Source organism: Epargyreus clarus, unplaced genomic scaffold (assembly GCF_041222505.1).
Source record: "Epargyreus clarus isolate Ecla_fem2 unplaced genomic scaffold, WU_Ecla_fem_2.2 ptg000026l, whole genome shotgun sequence".
Taxonomy (NCBI): domain Eukaryota; kingdom Metazoa; phylum Arthropoda; class Insecta; order Lepidoptera; family Hesperiidae; genus Epargyreus; species Epargyreus clarus.
In genome coordinates this window covers 5,883,841-5,904,512 of record NW_027332233.1, presented here as the reverse complement: position 1 = coordinate 5,904,512, position 20,672 = coordinate 5,883,841, and the positions used below count along the sequence as shown (strand labels likewise).

At 33.5% G+C, this 20,672-nt stretch overlaps 3 protein-coding genes across 3 annotated transcripts; 2 read left to right on the top strand and 1 right to left on the bottom strand.

The window, feature by feature from the left end:
- On the bottom strand, nucleotides 1–2,302 carry LOC140752956 (mitochondrial inner membrane protease ATP23 homolog). The gene is made up of 5 exons (XM_073087262.1): nucleotides 1,956–2,302; nucleotides 1,538–1,583; nucleotides 1,384–1,465; nucleotides 821–1,045; nucleotides 1–435 (listed from the first exon to the last, which is right to left on the bottom strand). The coding sequence occupies exons 1-5, from the start codon at nucleotides 2,191–2,193 to the stop codon at nucleotides 241–243; spliced, it is 786 nt and encodes a 261-aa protein (XP_072943363.1). The 5' UTR covers nucleotides 2,194–2,302; the 3' UTR covers nucleotides 1–240.
- Nucleotides 2,303–8,187: 5,885 nt separating this feature from the next.
- LOC140753164 (putative protein N-methyltransferase FAM86B1) lies at nucleotides 8,188–10,622 on the top strand. The gene is made up of 5 exons (XM_073087586.1): nucleotides 8,188–8,408; nucleotides 8,716–9,039; nucleotides 9,243–9,501; nucleotides 9,794–10,009; nucleotides 10,507–10,622. Exons 1-5 carry the CDS (start codon nucleotides 8,322–8,324, stop codon nucleotides 10,614–10,616), a joined length of 996 nt encoding a protein of 331 aa, XP_072943687.1. The 5' UTR covers nucleotides 8,188–8,321; the 3' UTR covers nucleotides 10,617–10,622.
- A 600-nt stretch (nucleotides 10,623–11,222) lies between these two features.
- On the top strand, nucleotides 11,223–19,616 carry LOC140753163 (uncharacterized protein YdcI). Its single transcript, XM_073087585.1, has 12 exons — nucleotides 11,223–11,823; nucleotides 13,707–13,860; nucleotides 14,280–14,509; nucleotides 14,807–15,055; nucleotides 15,582–15,816; nucleotides 16,054–16,175; nucleotides 16,814–16,961; nucleotides 17,205–17,288; nucleotides 17,366–17,508; nucleotides 17,985–18,197; nucleotides 18,550–18,806; nucleotides 19,262–19,616. Exons 1-12 carry the CDS (start codon nucleotides 11,351–11,353, stop codon nucleotides 19,447–19,449), a joined length of 2,496 nt encoding a protein of 831 aa, XP_072943686.1. The 5' UTR covers nucleotides 11,223–11,350; the 3' UTR covers nucleotides 19,450–19,616.
- Nucleotides 19,617–20,672: the final 1,056 nt, after the last annotated feature.

The window sequence follows — 20,672 nt, the reverse complement described above, 5'->3', positions numbered from 1 at the left end:
ACACTGCAGTTGTGATAATTTTGCTTCATAAATGTTTAATGTCAAAATTATGGGACAGTATTAAAGATTTTCTATTAAGCAATATATATATTTCTAAAATGTAAATATAGCTGAGATTTAAATAATAAAATAAAAGACATTATTTTAAATCTTTTTCAATGGATTTTATTTACTTCACCTTAATTATGATACACTATTTATTATCTACATGTTTTGTGTCTATGAATTGTTTCTACAATGTTATGAATATCCATAGTAGGGAGACTCCTTGAATGCTCTATACATGTCATCAGAGTTTCTCCTAATCCTCCGTCCTATTGGCTCCATGTCATCGTAGCACTTAGGAAAAACTTTTTCAATGACATCAACTGCCTCAGCTTTTCCTATTTGTCGTACAGCCATTACGGAATACAAGGCTTTCGTTTTCACACAGTCCTGAAACAAATGTTGAAAAAAATCACACATATGATCAAAATAATACTCAAAACTAGTAATCATATTTATATTTCTACTATTTTTGGTAACAGCAAATCACCAACTTTATTAATTAAAAAGTTTGAATAACATTAAATATAGACTTATACACACCTATATTTTACAGTATATACGTAGCTACCCTAAATAGCCAAACTACCTATTCTATCCATGTGTAACTATCCTCGTTAAACTGCTAGTCCGCTCTGAATATAGAAATGAATCGCATCACCCTAGCAAATTGTATGACTACACCTGCTCGGAACAATTGCAGGGCGGACCAGCAGTTTGGCGATAACTATACAATACTTAAAGATTAATAATTAAAATAAGGAGTATGTATTACCTGGTGAGCTTGTTTGATCCTAGTAAACGAAGCATCTCCTTGGGACCAGGCACTTACGAACGAGCAATGTGTGAGGTTGGCTGCACGAATCTCCGTGCAGGCCAGATGTTCCATGTTCCTGAAGTCTAGCTCGTTGCGACAGTAGTCAAACATGTGTATCATCTCATGGGCAAGGACACCTTGCACCATCCCCTTCCTTGTTGACACATTTTGGCACACCACAATCTGGATTAAGGCAGACATTATGGAAATTAATTTACAGATAACATCTCTCCTTTGGAAAGTTAGTTATATATTAGTTATATATAAATTAAATAAAATTCGAAATGACAAGTTTTAAAAGTCACCATTTGAATCATTTAAATTAACTGCCATATGTTACAAAATATACCTTACCTTATGAAAATGAAAATTGAATGGAAGTATATTTGATTACTTTCATTCCCATTTAAATATACTTCCTGGTATGATTGCAGGAACTACAGTATTGTACAAATATGAAACCGGTTTTAGGTTTTTAAAGGTATTTCTTATTTTTTAAATAGCTTATTTAAGAAACTTACTTGATTCAATTCCGGATCATAGCCTCCACTCACTGAATAATCACATACTTCGCAAGATATATGTCTTCTAATATCAATGGGACTGAAAATAAAAACACATTTAAATATTTCTATTAAAGGACACAGTTAAAAGAATATATTTAGCTCAACTAACCAACCAGAACTCTTGAGCGCTGACATCATAAGTTTCACAATTGGACCTGAAATAAATTGTTGAATTGGTAAACTATAAAGTAATCGATTTGGAATGAAAGCAAATCTATTTTATAATGTACCTAATTAATTCATAACAAAGTGCAAAAATAAAAAAAATATTGGACTATAATCTCATTATTTACTGTTTCAAAAAGTGACAATGAGTGTCTAATACGCAAATAACTTAGAAAAATCAGAGGTGTGTGCTTGAGAAGTGAACCTCGAAACCCCGGCGCAGAGGCCGAGTTTCAAACACTATAGCATTTTAGTATTATAACAGATTTTGTCACTGGACAGTTCTAAAGTCTACCTTACTTAATAACAAAGTTTACAATATATTAAAATAAACCAGAACGTAAGTCATGGGATTTACTAACTTTCTTTAACACACGTATAGACATTTTTCTCGCATTTGAGCTTTTCAATACTCTCTTTACCCTCTTTGCCTATGAGTATATTCGTAATTTTAGGTTTGAATGTCCCTCGTCTCTCCGGATATAGATCATAGCCCCAAGATTCTTGTTTTTCTCCCTTGCTCGCATCACTTTTAACCTCACTTAACTTCGTAGTGGTAGTAGCTGTAGCAGTGCTTTCTTTTACATTTTCTGTCGTCATTTTTGTCAACAATTTATTTACATCACAATGAATAAACTCCGATTTTAATGGTATTTTTAATGCACTGTATCACGGTTGATAACTATGATATGAGATAAGAACCACCTGATAATTTTTTTTTTTTTTTTTTGTTTTTGCGATGGCTTCTCGGTCTTATGACCATTTTGCCAATGTCAAGTTGATGTACGTTTAAAAACGGGGAAATTCAAAATATAAAAAAAGTAAAGATCGATTAATTTGGAAAAGGACAAGGATCAGGGAAGTTTAGGAAAATATAGATAAATAGGAAAGGAATATAAGTATTAAGTAATTATCAAAGGTTGATATTGTTTGTAGATAAATAAGATGCTAAGATTGAATATATTTGTGGATTATCAAATATTAATAGGGTAGTAATACAAAGAGGAAAAGGAACACGGAGAGAAATAAGGCTTTGCAACAAGGAAGAGCGGTCATAAAGTGGACAAGCAAAAAATATATGATTTAAATCCCCCTCATCAACACCACAAGGACACATTGCGTTATTAACAATACTAATTCTAGCTAGATGTTTGGGAGAACAGACATGACCCAGTCGTGAACGTATCAAAATAGATGTAACTTTTTTACCAAGTTTAACCCTAGAGAACCACGGTTTAGCTGGAATGTTAGGTTGAATAAGTGCATAAAATCTACCTTTAAATTTACAAGTTTGAAACCAAATTTCATTCCATGATTCTCGAAGGTAAACCTTAGGCAAAGTGAGTAAATCATAAGTATAATTGATGTATGGACAAATATCACCACATTCTATAGCATCAGTCGCAATCTCGTCAGCCCTAACATTTCCTTTGATACCGCAATGACTAGGTATCCATGCAAATGATACCTCAGTATGATTAATGGAACAATTTAAAAGTAATTTTCTAATTTCCATAATTGGAGGACAATTTTTAGCTTTAAGTGGAAATTTAGCTAAAGCCTGTAAAGAACTTAAAGAATCAGTAAATATGACGGCTCTCCTTAATTTCATGAGTAATACATACTCCAAAGCCTTCAATAAACCGAAACACTCGCCTGTAAAAACAGAAGATTCTGGTGGTAATTTAACTTTCTGTACAATCTCATACTGCTGATGATACACACCCACACCCACGCATCCAGCGTTTGACTTTTTTGATGCATCCGTATAAATAGAATGCCAGCCATTCCAATTAGTTGCCAGAACGTTATTAATTTGTTTATCTATTTCTTTACTGTATTTATTTACACCAATATTGGAACATATATTTGGAGATATGGTTATACACTTATAGTCGTATTTATAAACAGGTAAAGTAACTGACCGGAATGTTGGAGATGATAAAGATTTAAATTTTTGATAACTATTAACAATACAGGTTTTATGTTTCCAAAAAGTTGATTTATGAACATTTTGTGACAAAATTTGTAATATAGGAAATAAGGGATGTTCAGAAAACTGTAAAGATCTAAATATGAAACGATCTGATAAGTACTGACGTCTTAAACGCAGAGGAGGATCATTACATTCAACTTGTAAGGCGTTTATTGGACTCGACTTCATACAACCTGTTATTAATCTCAGACATTTTGATTGAATATTGTCTAATTTTTTCCAACCGTGTAAACATCCAGGCTCTAATAGAAATGTACCATAGTCAAGGACGCTTCTAATTAATGCATTATATAATAGCTTTAATGAATAAGGGTGAGCGCCCCACCAAACTCCCGTGAGACACCTTAAAATATTAATATTACGTTCACACTTAGAAGCAATATATTCACAGTGTGGAAGACCAGTAAGCTTCGAATCTAAAACTAAACCAAGAAATTTGGTTTCTGACTTTATCGGGATTTCATCGTTGTCAAAAAGAATTTTTACCGCAGGGATGCTTCGTTTTCTAGAAAAAATGACTGTAGTACTTTTGGGGGCAGATATGTCTAAACCATTTAAAACTAACCAAGACTTTAATGAATCCAGTGAATGTGAAAGTAAATCACAAGCAATGGGAATTGAAGCATTATTGGTGTATAAAAGAAGATCATCTGCATACTGTAACATTTTTACGGGACTTATGATGGAGTGTACTATGTCATATGTATAAATATTGTACAAAAGTGGACTGAGAACAGACCCCTGTGGGAGTCCCTTCCACACAAGTCTTTCAATACAGGCGCCGTCATTAACAAACAATTTAATTTTCCTCTCAGTGAGGAGGTTTAAAACAAAGTTTGTGAGCATCTCCGGAAGACCTAAATTATTCATCTTTTGGCGTAACACTGGAAGAAGGACACTATCGTATGCAGATTGAATGTCTAAAAATACAGCTACAAGTGACTCACTATTTGTGAATGCAAGTCGGATATCGGTACAAAATATAGCAATGCTATCTAATGTACTTTTACCTTTTCTGAAACCAAATTGAGTGCTTGAAATGAAGTTATTATGTTCAATGAACCATTCTAAACGATTTTTTATTAAATGTTCAGCTATTTTTGCTAAAACGGATGATAAGGCTATAGGTCTATATGATGTAGGTTGTTCAGGGGGTTTGCCCGGTTTCAATATAGGAATAATTATCTGTGACTTCCATAAAGGCGGAATTGTGCCTGATAACATTACAGAATTAACGATATCTAAATAATAACTACGCATAGATTCATTAAGATTTACAATAAAAGAATAGGGTATAAGATCTTCACCCGGGGCAGAGTCCTTAAGATTTGATAAAACATTATTTAATTCAGACATTGTAAATGGGGAATTAAGACCGATTTGCTCATCGATTGAACTATTAAGATGCTGAAAACATTCCGCTTTTTCAGGAGCATAAGGTGGAGCTAACTTGTCCATAAAATTAAAAGCAAGTGTTGTCGAAAGATAAGTGAAATTGGATTCTTTGTAGACTGAACGGAATCGTTTAATATTTTTCCAAACAACTGAAGATCGGGTGTCGGGTGAAACTAATGAGCAGAATGTTCTCCAACCGTTAGACTTTTTCTTTTTCAAAAATTTATGTGTATTATTAATAGTTTCAGATAATATTTTGAAGTTCTCAGGTGTCATTTCACAGCTATATTGCTTTTCAGCCTCTTTTCGCTTTTTAACGGCCTCCGTACATTCTTCATCCCACCATGGCGGAGATGAAATTTGGCAATTTTTTGTAATGTCATTTCGTTCGGGAAATATTTTATTAGCTGCCCCTTGCAACGTGCTTACAAAAGCATCATTGCAAAGAGGTTCGTTATTATAACATACTTTAGGAAGTAACGTGAATTTAGAATCTGTATAATTTTGATAATCTGCCAAATTTGTTTTATTTAATCTATATCTGGGCCGAATCATATGTTTTTGTGACAAGTTATGGCTAAACGGTAAAGGCATGTTTATTAAAATTGGATAATGATCACTGCCGTATGTAAGAGGAAGTGTATCCCAGGATAATACCGAGGCAAGGTTAGGTGAACATATGGACAAATCAACAGCACTTATATTCTCAACGGGACTAGTACGGCGTGTAGGCTTACCTGTATTTAAAATACACAGATTATTACTGTCTATTATTTCTAACATTTGTTCGCCGTAATAGTTATTTATGGCGCTGCCCCATGTTTGGTGATGACAGTTAAAATCTCCTAAAATTAAAATTGGTTGCGGTAGGGTTGGTAATATTTCTTTAATTGTATCAAATACTAGTAGGGAAGGATGAGCAATGTAAACTGTCACATAACATACATTATCTATAGATATTGCGAGAATTGGAATATCATCATTAACAGGGAGAGAGACAGAAGAGAAATTTACAGAATTTTTGACAAGGGTGGCTATGCCACCATAACCATCTGATCTATCCTTTCGGAGACATGTGTATCCAGGTATTTTAAAGAAACTACCTGGAGACAACCATGTCTCCGAAAGGGATATAAGTAGTGGGTCATATTTATTAATTAAATAAGCAAGATCAGTTTTCTTGCTTATTATGCTTCTGCAGTTCCACTGCAGGATTTTGGATTTGTGATCCATTATCAATTGTGATTTGTTTCATAATTTCAACCAGAGCAGCAGCGTTGTTCGGTGAACATGTATTATTTTGTAACAAAAGATTTATTAAAGATACTATTATTTCATTTACATTTGTTTGTTTATTTACATCTACATTTGTGTTAATTAAACTGCCATTACTGGGCAATGGAATATCATATTCTCTAATCATAGATTGATGTGTAACTTGATCATATCCTTTCTGTTGTTTAGGAGGGGAGCGAGGTTTTAAAAATACTGTTTTCTTATATGAAGATCTATTTTGTTGGACAGTTGAATGATTGGCATGACTTAACTTATTTGAATCCTGGATAACATATTGTTGCTGAGGTGTTTTTAAAGCATCTGAGTAAGACTTTGGGATAGGAGGATGCAATTTTGATGCTTCTGCATATGATATACAACTTTGAGCCATAGTTAATTTTATTTGTTTTTGTCTAACAAATTCGGGACAAGACTTGTCAGTTGCATAATGAGCACCAGTACATGAACAACATAGCGCACAATCATCCTCAATATCACACGAATCACCAGTGTGGCCTTCACCGCACTTAAAGCAGCGTGGCTTGGAGCGACACTGGGTCTTTGTATGACCATACCTACAACACTGATAACACTGGATGGTAGGGTAGGTGTACAGTTCAACAGCAAGGGCATTATAACATATATAAATATGTTTTGGTAAAATTTGACCATCAAAAGTTAACACAACAGTTTGTGAAGGTTTCCACACAGGAGAGCCATCGACCATTACCTTATAATTAAGACGTCTAATTCTTATTATTTCTCCACAACCAAATGGTACTGTTATAGATTCTTTAATATCTTCAGGCGACCATTCTACTGGCACACCTCTAATCAAACCCATTCTAGTAATACAAAATGTTGGAATAAAAGCTTTTAAATTATTTGAATTTAAACTGGAGTGTTGTAGGAATGTATTAGCATCAACATGGTTTGAGAATGCTAGGGAGATCTTGTTCCTGCCAATCTTTTTAATGCTGCCATTGATAATATTTCTAAAGGAGAATTTTTGAAGGAACCTTCCAAATGAAACGGGATGAAAAGTAGTTGGATCATTAGGGGACAGAAGATTACGTTGCACATGAACTATGTATGGTGAAATATCTGAATTTAAAAATACTTCACGATATATTGTTGTGGGCTGTATAGGATTTGGATTTACAGATTTTTCTATTGTACCAGATTCAGGTTCAACTGTTTTGTTACGATGTGATGAATTTTCATCACTATCACAGTTACAATCGTTCTTTGTATGTGATTGTGAATGACTGCTTTTCCTTTTTTTATTACAATTTTTACAAATTTTCTTATGTTTCGGACGCTTGCGATAGCTTACATTTATGGAGGCATCTGTATCTACACTAGAATCATTGTTGGAAATTGTAATATTACATGCAACCGGAGGAACTGAACCCCCGGGGTCCGGGGGTTCGTCCATAGTAAATAAAAATATGAAGAAACTAAATAATGTAAAAACTTACCAAGGAATATAATGAAATAAAAGAAACTAATAGGCTAATAGAAGTAGTTAAGAAAGATAATTTTACAAACTCCACTGATCAATGTTTAAAATTTAAAATTTCTGCTAGAAAATGCTCCCGCCGTCTTCAAGATTTCCCGCGCTTTTCCCACCTGATAATTTATGATAATGATAATGATATACACAAGTCTGAAGTCACAGATTATAGATGACAATTAATGAGTAATGACAGATTGATGCTAGACAATTTAGTTACAGATTATTACAGAAAAATTAATAACTATTTAAATTTTATTTATTTTGAAATCTGCTGCGTTTAAATTCACAATACTCAAGAATATACATTTAATTGTTTTTTTTTATTTCATTGGCTGAATAAATACTTAATATCTTTCTGTTTCTGTACTGTTGAACAATGACAATGACAATGACAATTACAATTACAAGTTGCCTGCTCAGCTGGTGCTGTCAAAAGTGTCAAAACAAAACTAATTTTAAATGAATATAAAGTTAAAAGTTGTAACTTTATTTTAAATATCTAGAAATAGATCTTAATTCCATATTTAATTATAAAGGTTCATAATGTCGAATAATGATGCACAAATTCTAGGCGTAATCAGAAAATTAACACAACATTTTCTTAGAGGGTCCTTACAATTTACAATAAGTGTAAGTGTCTTTAACTAATCTTAAAATAAACGCACTGCTTCTTCTGAATATTCTCTTTATAGTTATTCGTGGGGTCCACCTTCCAGTATATTTGTATCTTGTATTTATGCGGCAATTCTTATTTAATAGTCAGAAATAGCACTGACATATAACCGAATAATAACAAAAAATAATTCAACCTGAGGCAATGCTTTATGTAGCAAATTTCTGGGCATTAGAGGTACATACCAATTTGTTTCTCCAAAATTTACCATTTAGTTTCTACTGTTTCCAGTTTGTAAAAAAATATTTTTCAATCTATTTGCAGGCCAATGAAGTAGATATTTTGACGCCAAATGTCCAAGAAGAATTTTTACAGTCAACAATACATCTAGATAGATTAAAAAAATATCCCTTGAACAATGATTTTTGTCAAAAATTCTTTAAAAAACTAATTTCGTTATTGGAACCAGAACAAGAAATTCATGATGAAATATACAGTTTCCTTTGCTCTGCAATGGAAAAGGCCTCAATCAATAATGAATTCTGTTACCATCATTATGTTATTGATAATAACATTGACTCTCTAATCACAATTAAAGAAACAAAGAATATGGTTGTGAATGGGACAACTGGAATGAAGACTTGGGAGGTATTTTTTTAATACTTAATCTTTTATAAACATTTAACTTGGTCCAAAACTGCTATTATGAAAATAAATAAACAAGTTTGGCTATATACAAAAAATAGACATTGTATTTGATTTTTTTTTTTATATTTCTATTAAGCTCTACAAAAAAATCCATTAATATCATTTTTTTAATTAAAAATTTGGAATTTTTTGTATATTTTTAGGCAGCATTTATGTTATCAGATTGGGCTCTCTGTCACCAAAGTATTATAGCAGACAAAAAAATCTTAGAACTTGGATCAGGAGTTGGTTTTACAGGTGTAACAATTGCTAAACATTGTGACATCCAATCTATTATATTATCAGATTGCCATCAAGAAGTTCTTAGCACCATAAGGGATAACATAAGGATAAACTTTCCAGAATATAAAGAAGAGGAAACTTCGAGCATAACAGTGTTTAGTGGCAAACAAAAATCTTTAGGTATGACAACACCTTCACGATAATTTTCTATTCTACAGTTGGGTCACAGCTTCACAAAATAAATAATAACCATCTTTAGTAAACATTTCATGTGCATAATAGAATTTCAAGAAATTAAGAAATATTTGCCAAACCTTATTAAGTTTTTAAAACACAGTTTGGATCATTGCGTTATGTATTGCAATGCAAGTTAGGCCTTGCTGATAAATTCAAATACTACATGAGAGAGACAAGACTAATTTAATATAACTTTTACACTTGGATAACTAATAAAATTTGATATTTTTTACAGGTGTAACAATTTTAGATTGGAACTGTGTAGAAGAACTGTCAGATGAAATTATACCAGATATTCTAATTGGTGCAGATATAGTATATGACCCCACAATAATACCAGCACTATGCAATGTTATAAACACTTTCTTTAAGAAAAATAATAACCTGGAAGTTTACATAGCTAGTGTTGTAAGAAATGAGGAAACATTTACAAAGTTTTTGGAAGCATTAGGTAAATAGCATAGATTACTAAAGATTACTCACTCCTAACAAGAAAATGTACCCAGTTTTGAGAATTGAAATAGTTGCGTAAAAAAGTTTTGCCACGTCTCCCTGCTAAAATGTCCCTAAAATATTTGAAATAATTATTTATTTATTATGTAAATTACGCAGTATTAGTTATTTATTCGTAAATTTTCTCTAAAAATGTTTTTATTTGTCAATAATTAAAAAAAAATAACTTACTAATAAGCCGTTTGTGGATTCATTCAATTTCAAGGCGGCGAAGTATCTTTACTAATCTATGGTAAATAGAAAAAGTTTTTTTAATTAATGTGATATCAATGTTATTTTGAAAATTTAACTATGCATTCTTCTTTATTCAAGTTTACCTGTAAAAATGTATGCAATTAGTTAAAAAAAATCTTAGATAGTTGGCTAACAAATTTAATGCAAATTGTTTTAAGTAATAAATACTCAATTCAAAATTTACTATATATTTTATTGCAGATAAGTTGGAGTTGCAGTACTTCGAAATTATCATATTGAAACCTGTTTATGTTGAGTGGGATTGTAATATACAAAGGAGGTTGCTAAAAAATACAAATAAAAATACATAAAATGTGTTTTTTTTTATTTATTATTAATCTACTCTATTTTTATTAGTCTGAAATAAAAAGCAGTCTCTTAGGCCCACGTCAGACATAGCACAAACATTTGAACACAGTGAAGCACGCACGGGTATTTAAGTATTTGTTCAAAGCTTGCTTCAAATATTCGCAATTTGTCATTTGGTGTCGGTTGTTCGAGCGCACATCAAAGCGTTCAAACTTCAAATATGTGCGGAGCCTGCTACACATGCGCAAAGTCTAGTTGTATTATGTCTGGCTCCGGCATAGATAAGTAATATACTAATCTATGGGCTCCGGAGTAAGACAAAAATGCTCTGCTGTGTGAAGTTAGCAGAGCATTATTTCATTCTGATTTATCTCCGTGAAATCGCCAGAACTATTCCTGAAAACTATCAGGAACTATAGAACTCATGTGCATGCGAATAGAACTCTCATTTTTAGTGCTCTGCTGGCAAATGCTGTGCTAGTTTCACGGACACCGCACGCACTCGGGAATGTCTACAGAACATTCACAAAATAATGTCCCGTCCCGTACAGGCAGAATAAAATCTTGCAATCCTAGTTAAATGGTATAGTCTGTGTTTTGTACTTTTGGCAAGTCAGTGTCACTGTCAACTGTTGAATGTTGATATTCGTATGGACCGTTTTATCTTCAAAGTTAAAGTAAAACATTGAATAGAATAATTCGGTGTTATTGATATATTTAAATTGTTTGATTCAAAATGGAAAAAGTTAAAGCACCGACAAGAAAGAGGAAAATACAAGAATCAAATGAAGATGCTGAGAAGATTGTACCTAAAAAAAGACAGACAAAGAAAACAGAAACCGGTGAACCTAATAAATTAGTAGAAAAGAAAATACCTAGAAAAAGGGTGAAGAAAGACGCAGCGGACTCTAATGACAAGCTTTTTAGCGACTTAGTTGACGGCAACGTACAAGTTAAAGCCAAAGAAAGTGATAAAAACACAAAAACAAGATCTAAAAAAGAAATAATTGAAACTGATGATATTGATGAATTGGAAGATGTATCAGATGAGGTATTTAGTGGCTGGGACGATGTTGATATGCTCTCACATTTTGAGGGGATATCACAGAGCCTTGCTCGTAAGTTTGTCACGCTGCTGACTGAAGGGTGCACTTTGCCCTTTATCGCCAGATACCGAAAGGAGGCTGTGGACCATTTGCCACCAGATCGGTAATTATATTAAATTTTGTGATTATCTTCATTGATTAGCAAGAGCATCTTTAAACTAAATCAAAGCTTTACAATAGTTTACTTGTTAATAACATGATATTTAAAGCAATTTTTATGATGATTGGGCTCTTTAAAATCCCTACATACATAATGTTTATGTTCATCATCAACGCATTAATGTCCCATGGCACGGGTCTCCTCTCATAATGAGAAGGATTAGGCCATAGTCCACTGCGCTAGCCAAGTGCGTATGGGTAGACTTCACATACCTTTGAGATTTTTTTTTAAATCTCTCAGGAATGCAGGTTTCCTCACAATATATTCCTTCACAATTTAGCAAGTGATCATTAATTTCTAATACGCACATATCTTTGGGCACGATTACGATTCTTACGGCGCCAAAATTTGAATGCGGATCCTTATAGATCTCGACGAGACAAGACGAAAAGTAAGAATAAAATTTTTTGATATCTCGCTTAGTTTTCGAGATATCGATATTTAAAAATCGAAAAATAAAAAAAAAATATTCTTTTAATGATGTATTTCGATAGATTTTCGGAAAAGAAAACGAAAACAAAGAATAATTTTTTTCAATATCTTGCTTAGTTTTCAAGATATTAATAAATACATTATTAAAAATATTGGAATTTTATTGAAAAAATTTTTTGAAGATATATTTCATCCTTTATTATGATTATCACTATTATTATGATAATAATAATAATAAAAAAACCTAACCTAACCTAACCTAACCTAAACCTAACCTAAGCTAACCTAACCTAACCTAACCTAACCTAACCTAAACCTAACCTAACCTAACCTAACCTAACCAATACCAACTCAAATTTCAATCACCTCTAACTTCGTTGTCCCTTGCCCGATTTCTAATTATTTTATACCATCGTACTCGTCTCAACGATACCTTTTCGCACATACTACTTCCGTTTCTCTCCGTTTTCTAAATTTTTAAATATAATTTTCTCCGTTTTTCAAAAATCAATTTTTGGTTTTTCTCATTTTCCTCCGCCGTTTCTTAACGAATTCTCTTCATTTTTCTTCTACCGTATTCTGCACGTCCTCCCCTATCCGGAGATACCAGTCGCACCCGTTTCCGCCGCGCCGTTCCTCGGCAATTTCACTTTTAAAACGCAAAAAATCGAAATTTTCGAATAATTTTTGAGTATCGATATCTCGAAAACTAAGCGAGATATCAAAAAATTTATTCTTACTTTTCGTCTTGTCTCATCGAAATCTATACGGATCCGCATTCAAATCTTGGCGCCGTAAGAACCGTAATCCCCCCTATCTTTGAAAAATCAGAGGTGCGTGCCTAGGATTTGAAACTCGGACCCCTCGATCGAGAGGCCAAGTCTCTTAACCACTAGGCTATCACTGCCACTGTTTGTGTGTTATGTAGTATTACAGTATGTTTTTATTATATGTAGACTATTTTCTTGTCTATGTATCTCCAGCATTTGGCACTCCATCAGGTCCCGCTAATATCTACACATAATCCTATTTTTCTGTACAATATTTCAACCGTAAAGATGCATGTCTACAGAAATATACATTCGCACTATTTGTATCAATCTATATGATATATCACATAATGTTCGTGACACATATAATGTTTGTTGATATAATAAACCATAACAATGTTTATATCACGGCGTGCGTAAATGGACGTTTTACGCACGCTTCGCGTGCGCAAAACCCCCATTTCCGACCCCGTAATATAAAATTTTATACAACACGCGGACGAAAAATGTTTTTCTGACTCGTGTGATTGCAGTCCTCGCCTGCGGCTCGGCCTGCAAACTCACACTTGTCAGAAAAAAACTTTTCGTCCTCGTATTGTAATGTACTATTACTTGACCTTCTAGACTCCAGGAGATGTATGAAAGTTACCAAAATGTAATCCTGTTCAAGAAGAAGGTACAATCTGTACTGCAAGCTTTGAAAAAATCAAAAAAGTTGACACCGGAGGTTGAGAAAAGTATTTTGAATGCTAAATCTCTGTCCGAACTTGATTTAATTGTAAGTAAGGATTTTAATTATTATTGTTTTAATATTATGTATTGACTGATCTTACTATTTGCACTGGCGGGATCCATATTTGAGAGTAGTTCTTTTGAATTATTTGGTTCAATTTTCTTTAGTCCTCCATTATATTATCATTTTCATCTTCGTCCCATTACTGTCCCATTGCTGGGCATGGGTCTCCTCTCAGAATGAGAAGGATTATGTCATAATCCACCACGCTGGCCAAGTGCGAATTGGTAGACTTCACATACCTTTGTAAACATTTTTTTTAAGATTTCTTAGGTTTATGTTTGCCTTCACGTTTAAAGAAAGTTATAATAATTATACTATGCCTACATTCAAATCTCATATATTAATTTAAATGTACTAAATCAATATTATATTCACAAGAATTCACTTATATTTATTTGCAGTATGCACCATTGAAGTCCCATACATTATCACTAGCTGAGCGAGCTCGCAGCTTGGGCATTGAAGCTTATGCAATTAAGGCACTGAATGGTGATTATGTTGATTTAAGGACACTCTGCAACCCTGCCAATGAGGAGCTTGCAACACTTGAAAAAGTAGAAAGTCATATAACCCATATAGTGGCTGATATTATATACAAAGATACTAGAGTTCTTCAACATATGAGAGAAGTGTATGTAAAATATTTTCTAAGTTTTTATCAAGTGATTTTAATACATGTAGTATTAGCAAAATCATTCAAATTAAAACTTCATGGATATTTTTAATCAAATGGGGTTTGTCACTTACTGACCAAACTTTGAGCTTTAAGCTTAATTAACCTAATTCTAATGTCATTTCACATAGAAAGATTATTTATTTACCTTACTTGTGTCCTTTGAACAAATATCCCAAAGAAGTATAATATATTACCATGATATATACCATACCCTTTGTTTTTAGTTTCATAAACTACTTTAAAATTTTGCAGGAAAACAGAAACAAGGTTTACTTTACAAAGTAGCCAGACAAAGAGTTCTACAAAAACAAAGAAAGACGATGACAAAAAAAAACTCGACACCCGATCAGATCCTGAGACATACAAGATATATTTTGACTGGAAGTGTCCTGTCCACTTTGTGAAGTGTCATCAAACATTAGCCGTGAACAGAGGGGAAGATGAAAAAATCCTTTCTGTCAAAGTGATTGTACCTGACTGGTTTTATAATAGGCTAGAAAGGTAATTGTACTGTGAGTATAATCAGTTCCAACATGTAGGGGTGCACGATATGCACTGGGGCACTTTGCTAGTGTTTGCTAGTTTCCATATCTCAGTTGTCAGGACGGAGTAGTGTTCAGTACTTGGACATAAAAAAGGTTTTACAATACTATTGGCCACATAAGGAGGATTATGTATGTATAGTCCGTGGAAACTGCAAGCAGGTGTAGTCATAAAATTTGGTTTGGCAAAGCGATTCATTTCTATATTCGGAGCAAACTAGCAGTTTTATACGGACTATACATATGTGTATATTTTGGCTCATGCTACACCCTAAATAGCTTAATGGATTTTAACACATGATATAAATTTTAGTAGCATGAGTAGCATGCAAAAAATTTATGATTCTAATGTCTACTAGGATCATAAATTTTTTATAAATAACAAAGAGGGGTCTTTTGCTTAGTTCAACATAAACAACATATTTACATAAATGAAAAAAAGAAAAAAAATACATAGTAATTTTTTTCTTCTTTTCATGTTTCAGGTTTTGCCTAACTCTGTGGAAGAGTGGCGTTTGGGTGCGCAAGGGATTAACCGATGCATACAATCGACTGATCAAGCCGTGGGTCTCTCGGCAAGTACGATCCGAATTAACTGTCGCTGCGCAAAAAGAGGCCATTAAAACCTTTACAACTAATTTGGAAAAGTATCTGCTGACTGAACCGGTTAAAAATAGGAGAATTGCCGGATTAGATCCTGGGTTTAAAGCCGGCTGTAAGGTGGGAAAGGATAACTGCATATAATATTTTTATGTACGAGAATTTAAGGCCAAATATCGTAACTAGCATTCCAAGTATTAATTTATTCAATATATTCAAGATTTTGAAATGCATTTTCGATGCTCTGCTTGTATGAAATATATTTTTTTCTAAACTTATTCTCCATAAATTTAGAATAGATGAAATCATTCACATAGACCTTTTGAATACTATTGTAATATATAATTATTGTTGTAGGTGGGAATCATTGATTGTAATGGAGAAAAACTGGATGCTTTCACTATATACCCAGATTTGCATCGGCAGAACCAAAGTGAAATGGCAGCTAGCCGGCTGAAATCATATTTAGATAAACATAGGTAACAATAACAAATTTTACCAAATTATTATTGAAATGTGTACAACACAAAAATGTAACACACATTTACACTTTTGTGTGGTACATTTTTGACATTATTTCCAATGTTAATTCATATATGTATTTTATTATATTAATGGTATTTATTTAGAATGTTTAAAAAGTTGCAAACAAATTGTTGTCTTTCTCTTATTCTTCATGGGAAATGTTTAAATGAGTAATTAAAATTAAGTGTGATGATAATTATATATAGCTTTTTATAATATAGAAGTAACAGACGAGCATGCAGTCCACCTGATGGTAACTCCCGCCCATGGACATCTGTAATCAACCCTAGATAGGATAAAATATTTCTACCTGAGGTCAGCCACTGATGCGCTACCGCTGCTGCTGTTATTAGGCAGAAATAGATGTGGCGGTGGTTCCGACGGAGTCTAACCACAAAGGCTTCTACCACTTTCAAAAAGCTGATAGATCAGACGAAAAAGATCTACGAAACTACGAACTACGAACGATCTACGAAAAAGATAGACACTTATTCAATTCTGCCCGTGCGAAGCGCGGTCGGGTTGCTAGTAGTGTATAAATTTTGTATAGATAGTTAAATACATGTTGCTTCAAAGAAATTATGTTTTCCAGCGTGGAATTAATTGGTTTGGGGAATGGCACGGCTTGCCGAGAAACAGAACAGTGGTTGAAACGACTAAACATATCTGAACACATTCCAGTGATCATTGTACCCGAACAGGGCGCTTCTATTTATTCCATCAGCAAGGAGGCGCAAAAGGTATTCTATAAACTTGAGGGATTTTATATTATGCATAGAGTATTATTTCGTGTCTGAGATGGCGAATCTATGTATAGTCAAAATATGTCTAGCTCTAATGTAGTTTCAGTGTTTCTTTTTTGTTTCGATGTCCTTATATATGTCTGTGTCTTTAATATTGGTGTAATTTTACAAAACAAATAGTGAAATCCTTAATAACACACCAACTTTACATTTTACAATTTTGATCTTTTGTTCTTACAGGAACATCCTAATATGGATCCGAATTTAATATCGGCGCTATCTATTGCAAGAAGGGTTTTAGATCCTTTGGGAGAACTAATAAAGGTCAATATTTTTTCATAAGCATTTTTTACAAAAGCGTCCTCAAAATAAATCTTAAAATAATTAAAATGTGTTTATAGGTGGATCCGAAGAATTTAGGAGTGGGATTGTATCAACACGATATTCCTCCTAAAATGTTGGAAACTGCATTAGACAGTGCTGTGGAGAAGGTTGTGAGTCTTGTGGGAGTTGACATTAATACTGCGTCACAAGCTATGTTGAGGTAACTATCCACTTTTTATAGGTCTTTGTTTATATACAAAATTTATGCGATTGTTTTAGAAATTAATTCGTATGTATGTGATTCGCGATTTATATGACGCGTGATTCCTTGAGCGCAATTTGTGTTTACTTAAAAAAAAACAGTTCCTTTTTCAATTTCAATGGACGTTATAATCTATTTCTACCTAATTTATTATTTTCTCGTTATTTCTACTTAATAACAGCAGTGTTAGGCGCTGCTGTGTTCCGGTTTGAAGGGTGTGGTAAGGGAGACAGACTTTTCCGAGGCGTTCCAGCTTATTCCTCAGGGGTAACGGAGCATCTGTGGCCGACCTTAGGCAGGAATATTTAATCCTATCTGGGGTTGATTACAGATGTTCATGGGCGGCAGTAGCCACTTACCATCAGGTGGACTGCATGCTCGTCTACTACTCCTATGTATATTATAAAAAAAAAATCATCTTTATTTGATTTCAGGCGAATTTCTGGATTAAACGATGGTCGTGCTAAGAAAATGATCGCATACCGTCAAACGCATGACAGATTCACGAGTAGAGCGGAAATACTAAAAGTGCCAGGAATCGGGAAAGTCACTTACCAACAGTGTGCGGGCTTTTTGAAAGTGTTGGGAGGTCCAGAGCCCTTAGACACCACTATTATACATCCGGAGAGTTATAACATTGCGAAATTGTAAGTAATTTGTCACTTTATAATTTTTAAACATTTTACTACTACTGTAACGGGATTCATGATATATAGACGGATGAATCCATGCAACTGGGTCGATATATGGGCAATAAAGAGATTAAAACAGCGTATCGTTATTACCCATTACATATTAAAATGTTTGAATTCCGCGAATATTAGCCTAAAATTATATATTTACTTACATTTCCCGCTTAATAAAACAGCTATAGAAACACGATTGTGAACCAATAGTAAACTTATATACAGGATGTAACTGAATACTAAATTTTGGTCTATTTTAAATTGCGAAGAAGATGCAACTAAGTGAGCAGTAAATTTATTTTGTACATTTCAGATTCGCCAAGAAAATAGGAGTGAACATAAAGGACCTCACGAAACCCCATTTCCCTGAACAGGTGGAGAGGAAAACTCTCGGTATTGACACTGTTGCTATGGCCAAAGACCTCATTACTGACGTTTGTACATTAGACCTCATCATTAGTGCCTTCAAACAGAAGCCGTATGAAGATAACGTAATAACTTTCTGTCGGCCAGTTTACTCTATGGCAGTGCAAGCGAGCGACCAAATTGCGATAGGAACTACTTTAACTGGTAAGTTCCTTGAGGAAATTCGTTGGAATATATTCATGTCGTTCGTCAGGTTTTTGCTTAAATAAAGTAACTAAATAGATACAAAATCTATCTACTTTATCCATCTATCAAATCCACTTATTTCATCGTGTTGGCGTTGAATGACACCACTCTGTCTCTGGATGTCCTAGACGGTAACATTGTCCAAGAGATTAAGTCCGGAATACTGACAGCAGTCTTATTGAGTTATCCAACTTGTAGTCACTAATGCTTAGAAAGTATGGCAAAAACCCTCTTTGTAGGGGAGGGCTACTTTGAGGCGGTAGTTGCGTTTTATATAAAAGAGCGACTACTAGCGCTATTACTACCATAAACTATTACTAGAGCTATTACTACCAAAAAAAATAGCAAGAAAATCAAACTTATTTTAGCTCTACCATCTTGTTCAATAACTAATATATTCTCCAAACTTCCAGGCGTAGTCCGCAACGTGGTTCCCTTCGGTTGCTTCGTGGACTGCGGCGTGGGGGACAACGGCCTCATACACCGCAGCAAGTTAGGTGGTCACCACACGCCGAAGCTGGGCGACCGCGTTGCCGTCACGGTGATCGCTACACCCAAACCTAAGAAACTTCAACTACAGTTGGACAGGATTCTTGACTGATCTCATACTGTGATTTTTTATTACACACTAGCTGTGTCCCGGTTTCGCCCGCGTTGAAAAGAAATAACGCTGTTGAAACAGCGGCGCAGCTAGTTCTAAAATATAAGTAGCTTAAGTCAAAATCGGTTCAGCCATTTCAGTGATTAGCCAGAACAAACAGACAGACAAAAATTTGAAAAGAAAAATCTTGGTGTATGTACCGTATGTATATTCATATGCATGTAGGAAAAACCGGTTATTTCAATATTAAAAACAGACACTCCAATTTTATTTATATGTATAGATAATGTATGCTACATATAGAGTAAATTTCCTTACAATTTTCGTAGATAGTTACGAAATAATAACTCGTTATTTACTATTAGTTTCAAGGTGAAATGTAGGCAATTAGTCTGATAATTAAGTAAACATAGTCAATAGTTTCAATAAATTGTAAGATTAAGCCTTGAAAAACAAATTTCTCTTCACACCAAATTCTGTCACCAAATTTATTTAAGGTAGGTTTAACTTGTTCAATAGTATTAAATAATAATCTTTGTTCTAATATTACACTGATAAAATATGATTGATTGACAGCGTAATAACTACAAACCTTTGAAACATTGCAACCTTGACAATCACATAATATGTGCACATTATACATTAGGTCTAATAACATATTGTTAGAAATCTTAATAAGATATAAGTAATAAAACATTTTAATTAACTAAAGTTGATTATGAACCAATTCGAAAGTAGTAATTTGTGAAAATTATAAATCGACTTCTTATTATTTTTGAACGCACACTACTTGTAGATCTACATTAAGCTCAATAATTTCGAGTAGCACGTTATATTGACCCATATAATGGGCATGAAGAAAAATTTTGAACTCCCCTTATACAATGTAGGTATATGTCTACTGATTTCAAATATCGTATTATTTCGGCAATAAATTCAGTATTCACGGAAATAGCATTATTAAAACAAATTTTGAATTGCGTCTGCGCGTAACGTCACGATATCCCATAGAAAAGTTCAAGCAATACGGTGACACGCCAAAAAACTGACGTAATTTCGCCCCGATTAGCGTTTTAGACAAGATGGCCGACTGCAGTATTTACTTTTATTTTGTTTAATGAATCCTAAAGTTTTTATTAAAACTGGGCTATTTTTCAGAATGCTTTCAACATATTGTTTTTAAGTAAATCATTTATTCTTCGATTTTTCAATACTGCTATCAT

What these genes read in the sequence shown, in the direction of transcription:
- LOC140753164 (XM_073087586.1), top strand. Translation starts at nt 8,322, where the DNA reads ATGTCGAATAATGATGCACAAATTCTAGGCGTAATCAGAAAATTAACA. An exon ending in CTGGAATGAAGACTTGGGAG is followed by an intron (nt 9,040 to 9,242) that starts GTATTTTTTTAA and finishes GTATATTTTTAG; the next exon opens with GCAGCATTTATGTTATCAGA. An exon ending in AAAGTTTTTGGAAGCATTAG is followed by an intron (nt 10,010 to 10,506) that starts GTAAATAGCATA and finishes ATTTTATTGCAG; the next exon opens with ATAAGTTGGAGTTGCAGTAC.
- LOC140752956 (XM_073087262.1), bottom strand. Translation starts at nt 2,193, where the DNA reads ATGACGACAGAAAATGTAAAAGAAAGCACTGCTACAGCTACTACCACT. An exon ending in CTATACGTGTGTTAAAGAAA is followed by an intron (nt 1,584 to 1,955) that starts GTTAGTAAATCC and finishes AATTTATTTCAG; the next exon opens with GTCCAATTGTGAAACTTATG. An exon ending in ATGATCCGGAATTGAATCAA is followed by an intron (nt 1,046 to 1,383) that starts GTAAGTTTCTTA and finishes GCCTTAATCCAG; the next exon opens with ATTGTGGTGTGCCAAAATGT.
- LOC140753163 (XM_073087585.1), top strand. Translation starts at nt 11,351, where the DNA reads ATGGAAAAAGTTAAAGCACCGACAAGAAAGAGGAAAATACAAGAATCA. An exon ending in TCATATTTAGATAAACATAG is followed by an intron (nt 16,176 to 16,813) that starts GTAACAATAACA and finishes TATGTTTTCCAG; the next exon opens with CGTGGAATTAATTGGTTTGG. An exon ending in TCAGCAAGGAGGCGCAAAAG is followed by an intron (nt 16,962 to 17,204) that starts GTATTCTATAAA and finishes TTGTTCTTACAG; the next exon opens with GAACATCCTAATATGGATCC.